The 5,640-nt window shown below is 51.2% G+C and overlaps 1 protein-coding gene across 1 annotated transcript; it reads left to right on the top strand.

Annotated features, from left to right (window-relative positions):
• The first annotated feature begins 616 nt into the window (after positions 1–616).
• Positions 617–1,921, top strand: LOC135820285 (uncharacterized). The gene has a single exon (XM_065333603.1). It carries the CDS (start codon positions 617–619, stop codon positions 1,919–1,921), a length of 1,305 nt encoding a protein of 434 aa, XP_065189675.1.
• The last annotated feature ends 3,719 nt before the right edge of the window (positions 1,922–5,640 follow it).

Genomic DNA, 5,640 nt, shown 5'->3' with positions numbered 1-5,640 from the left:
TGAGCGTGCTCAAAGGGATGGCTGTGTGAGGTGGAAATGCATCCGAAAATTGCAGCGAGTGGATGATGGCAGGCGTACGGTCACACCCTCGGCGGTTTATGATGGAGACGGACACCTTACTGACAGCCCGGAAAGTCTTGTTACGCGTTGGCATGCACACTTCGACAGAGTGCTCAACATTGCTAGTCAGTTTAGTATGCATGTCATTGATAACATGCCTACTGCTGAGCCGCGTCATGAACTTGACATGGCCCCGACATTTGAGGAGGTGATGGCTGCAATGCGGAGGATGAGTAGGGGCACGGCTGGTGGCTCGTCAGGTATTGTGCCGGAATTGGTGCTGGGTGGCGGTCTTGCTCTCCACCGGCGTATTCATTCTCTGATTTCCCAGATTTAGGCAGGTGGCTCCGTTGTTTCTGAGTGGCGCGACGCTGAGATTGTACCCATACCGAAGAAAGGCGACCTACGGTCATGTGACAATTGGCGAGGCATCAGCCTGTTGGATGTAGTCGGTAAGCTGTTTGCACGGGTTATCCAGGATCGCCTTCAGGAACTGTCCGAGGATGTGCTGCCTGAGTCACAGTGCGGTTTTAGGAAGGGACGTGGGTGCGTCGACATGGTGTTTGTGGCGCACCAGCTAATCGAGAAGGCCATCGAACATGATACGCCACTGTATGTCATATTTGTCGACCTGAAGAAGGCTTATGACAGCATACCTCGTGAGGCGTTGTGGCTTGTCCTCGGGAAGCTCGGTATTCCACCTACCCTTCTCAGCTTGATTCGGTCCCTACATGTCGGCATGAGGGCTCGGGTTCGTATATCTGGTCGCTTGACGGAGGACATATATGTTAACAATGGTCTTCGCCAAGGCTGTACTCTTGCCCCCACCCTATTCAATCTGTATTTTGCTGCCGTAATGTCGTCTTGGCGTTCCCGCTCTTCTGTTCCCGGCGTGTCCCTGCGCTCACGCCCTGGCCGGAAGCTTGTTGGGGATCGAACAACCAAGGCGCGACTGAACACGTACCAAGTTACCGAGTCCCAGTTCGCTGATGATGCCGCTGTATACACCACATCAAGAGAACATCTGGAGACCCTGGCAAACGAGTTCATCGCCTGTGCCTCTCAGTGGGGTCTCACTGTCAGCATCGCCAAGACAAAGGCCATAGCAGTCGGCCCGGGGGACCTACAACCTGATGTCGTCCTCGATGGTGGTGGGGTTGTGGAGATGGTCTCCGGCTTTACTTACCTCGGTAGTGTGGTGAGTTGCGATGGGTCACTGGACGTGGAGATCACCTCCCGCTTGGCCAAGGCATCTCGTGTGTTTGGTTGCCTCCTGACCCCGATTTTCCGGTGCCGGGGTTTATCCATCGGCATTAAGTGCATGGTGTATCGCGCTTTTGTCCTGAGCACTCTGTTCTACGGTGCAGAGACATGGGCTGTGAAGGCTACCCACGTCCATCGGCTGGCCGTCTTCCATCGCTCCTGTATTCGGTCTATCCTCGGTGTATCGCGGATCCAGCAGTGGGAGGACAGGCTCACATCGGCAGAATTGGGCAGGCGATTTGGCATGTCTCTTGACATCTCCGATTTGCTCCGACAGCATCGTCTGCGCTGGCTGGGGCACATTGCCCGTATGGAGGAACACCGCACTCCGCAGCAGATGGTATTTGGCGAGTTATATGCCACTCGCCCCCGCCACGGTCCGAAGAAGCGATGGCGTGACGTTGTTGTCACTGATCTAGCTGCGGCACAGATCGGAGAGGGAGAATGGTTCCATCAGGCCCAGGATCGCCCAACCTGGAAGCGGTTGTGTCGTCAGCAGCCTCCTCCACCCGGACCGAAAGAGTTCCGTTGCGCATGTGGCCGTCCCTTTGGCCGCATTGGGGACCTGAAGAGGCACGCCCCCCACTGCCGCGTCTGAGCCATCATCGCTACGCGATGGGCGTCCAAGGTCCAAGGTGTTGTGTGTGTGTGTGTGTGTGTGTGTGTCACGCTCCTTATAAAGAAGAGGCACCTGTGACGTGTGTGTGTGTATGTCACGCTGCCCTGAGCACGCGAAGCGTGCGAAGCATGCGAACCGTGTAGCACAGTGTAGCTAGCGGCCGCAGAAGCACTGAGCACGCGAAGCGTGCGAATCGTGGAGCTAGCGGAAGCAGCCACAAAAGCACTGATGAGCTGAGCACGCGAAGCGTTCGATATCGTGTAGCCACCACCACCAGGCCACGTGCTGAGCACGCGAAGCGTGCGAACAGTGTAGGTACTAGGTGGTATAGCAGACACGATCAGTAGATCTACGAGTAGCAGTACTGCTACTCGTAGATCTACTGATCGTGTCTGCTATACCAGTAGCAGCCGCGCGCAGAAGCACTGAGCACGCGAAGCGTGCGAATCATGTAGCCACCTAGCCTAGGCCATAGGTACCTATGGCCTAGGCTAGGTGGCTACATGATTCGCACGCTTCGCGTGCTCAGTAGGTAGCACTAGCAGCCGCACAAGCGCTGCGGACCACGTGAACCGTTCTCTGCAAATAGAAACATCTGCAACAAAAGGATGCAAAAGATCTGCACTGACTGCACTCTGCATCTGATCTGCAGTGAAGAGCGCATCGCACTTTTGTTCGTAAGTTTATGAATTTTTTGAGCCGCTTCATCCGCCACCAGGTGATGGACAACCCTGACCAGCCTCCCGAAGGCGTAACAGACGTCCCTCCTTCTCCTTCCAACGATGAAGAACCCCCCTCACCAGGACTTCAGCGGTCTGGCCACCACCACTGCTGAGCACGGGTGCTGTTCATGTACTTGCTTCACCCGCATGCCACATTCGGCCAGGCAACGCTGGCCGGGGGTGCTGCTAGTGTATTTCTATTTCTGTTGTCGTTGCCCTTTTTGTTTTTGTTTTATTTTCATTTCCCAAGTCCATTCAGCACGTGCGAATTTGTGGGCGGTTTACCACCGCTGACATTGACGCATAATTGCATAATAATAATAATGTATCAAACCACGCGAATATAATGGTGACGTAGCCAAATCAGCAAGATGTTGTAGCATCACTGACTTCTTCTGTGAATGGTATTTCGCGAGTTCGCATCGCGTGTCGCTTCGAAAAAAAGCTTTTGTGAATCCCGCTTTATTGTATACATAGTGATTCCATCCATCTCCGCAACAGGCACGCCATACGCACCGAATACATGGTGTGTGCACGCGCACGCTTGCGTGCGTGCGTACATGCACACACTCTCATGCGTGGGAGTTGGCCAGATATAGATGAACAGACCACCCATTTGCACAAGGTGTCCGTCATGTCATTGGAATGCTGTACTTTATGACTTTACTAGTATGTCTTGCCCATGTCAAATGGAGTTTGTGTCTATGCTCAGCGGGTGTTGGGCCATGATGCCACACTGCAGTCAGCGCTGGAACGAGAGAGCTTGGAAGCTCAGGGCCCTGCGCTATGCTTTGTTGCCTAGCTCATCGCGCATGTTGTTAGAACTGATGGACATGCTTTTTCCTTTGATTAGCTACATCATTGTATTGCAAAAACGTTTCAATGAGATACTGAAGTACAAGTAACGTCTTCTGCATAGCTATGGGACCGGCGCTGACTCTGCCGATCACGGGCGTTCTGGAGTCGACGGGATGTCTGTCCTGACGTTTTCTGGGACCGGCGCTGACTCTGCCGATCACGGGCGTTCTTCTTCTTCTTATTATTATTATACTGACGGCAACTAACATCCATTCTGATCGCATTTACTCGTCTCCCTACTTCGTATTTCTTTCCAGAAAATCTCCCCATACAGCAGGGAGTCGTTTACATAATATGACTCCCTGCTATACATCTACATGACTGTATATAGACCTTATTCGATAACGTGACTTTTGGACTCGCCTCCAGGGATTTGTAATAAGCTAGGGCACGCGTACGAGAAACGATTGGCAAGAAAGGCCCAGTTTGTACAAAAGAGTAGTAAAATACCGGTATTTATCTACTCCTATGTTCGCACACAGAGTCCACTGTGCACTGAGCGCAGATCTCTTGCCACTCCCTGGATCCTGGGACCCCGGTTCACGTGATTGTGACGTTTATCGAATAAGGTCTATACGTTATAATTATTATGCTATCGGCCTACATGCGATTCCCGGGCTGGTCGACAGGCGGCCCAGCCAGCCTGCTAGTGGGATCTCGGCCTCGCACACAAATCCACACAAAATTTAATGGTACTGCACTGAATGCATTCCCCCCATACACTTCGCATATATACTCATTCTCTTGATGGTACCGTACTCTTGATGGTACGGGACAGGTACGGGATAGCGCCAGGCATGTCGATGGCACAAACAAACAAAAATATTGTGGCCAGCTGTCTTTGCTGGTACGGTACAGTACGGGACAGATACGGGATAGCGCCAGGCGTGACACAAACAAACAAACACACAAACAAACACCAAATTAAAGCTGTGTGGACCCTGGCTAGCGCCAGACGTTACTGAAGTAACGTCTTCTGCATAGCTACGGGAATTAAAATAGCACTTCATGGATTATTTTAAGGTGGCAGACTACCCAAAAATTTGCTGAAAAGTCGATTTTGTAAATTCATATCGAGTGCTACATCAGTTGAAAGAGCATGAATAGCTGCAAATTCTCTGAAAATGTTGTCCTGATCTGACCAGCCGTTCAAGAGTTATGGCCGAAAATGTCCCCTTGCAAGGAAAGATTTTTTTGTTGCACGCTGTCATTTGTTGGCAGCACTGTATTTGAATGTGAGCAGACCGTGCTCAACTTTTCGTATCATGGAAACACGCGAAAGTGTGCAGAATTTTGCTCCAAGTCCAAAAAATCACGTTTTTGAGCCACATATTGCAGCAGGACTTTTGCCAGCACCCTCGTGACGTTGCAGATATGTGGCTTGATTATTGTAGTTGACGTTGATTTAGTGACTTTGGCAAGTTTGAGTCGTGTCAAGAAGTCAGGTAGGATTCAGTACTGGGCAGTAGCGGAACGTGAGTGGTAGTCTTTGCCGGTTTCTGAGTGTATCCTGGATTTGGTGTGGAGCGCTGTGGAAATGGCTTGCTGTGGACGTCCCAGCACTGGATGTTGTATCAAAGGTACGACCTCGTAGCACGTGCTAAACCTAAAAAAAATCAAAAATTGACTTGGGTCTGTGGGAGTCCGTGAGAGAACGCCCACTCGTTCCGTTGTGACAGATTGCAGGGCCGCGTTGAGGGGCCCTACCCCACCACCCATGGCTGCATCTGGACTTGTTTTAGGTTTGGGTCCCGCGCACGGACAGAATGGGCACGAAACTGTGAATAAATTGTAAATGCATTTGTTTGGCTCCTGGGTGGCTCGCACACCGTGGCACTATTCCAGAAATTTGAGTTTTTCTGGCCTGGAAAGCCTGTCAGTGAGGCACAAGAACTTGTAAATCATGTCCTGAGGGCCAGCATAGTGGCAGGAGTGTGTGGTCAAAATTTCACTCAAATCCATTGAGAAACACCAAAGTTACGGTCAATTGAATGCCATATGAAATTTATGGGTAGGCTGCCCCCTTAACTAACTTCCTTTGCGTTTGTTGAGCCTGTGGTTTAATTTCTGTGCTCTGTTATGATTGGCCTCTGGAAATAATCGGAGTGGATGTCATTT

The sequence above is a fragment of the Sycon ciliatum genome, chromosome 6 (genome assembly GCF_964019385.1).
Source record: "Sycon ciliatum chromosome 6, ocSycCili1.1, whole genome shotgun sequence".
Lineage (NCBI taxonomy): Eukaryota > Metazoa > Porifera > Calcarea > Leucosolenida > Sycettidae > Sycon > Sycon ciliatum.
Note: the sequence above shows the minus strand (reverse complement) of the source record. Positions and strands in the feature narration are given on the sequence as shown.

What these genes read in the sequence shown, in the direction of transcription:
- LOC135820285 (XM_065333603.1), top strand. Translation starts at nt 617, where the DNA reads ATGGTGTTTGTGGCGCACCAGCTAATCGAGAAGGCCATCGAACATGAT.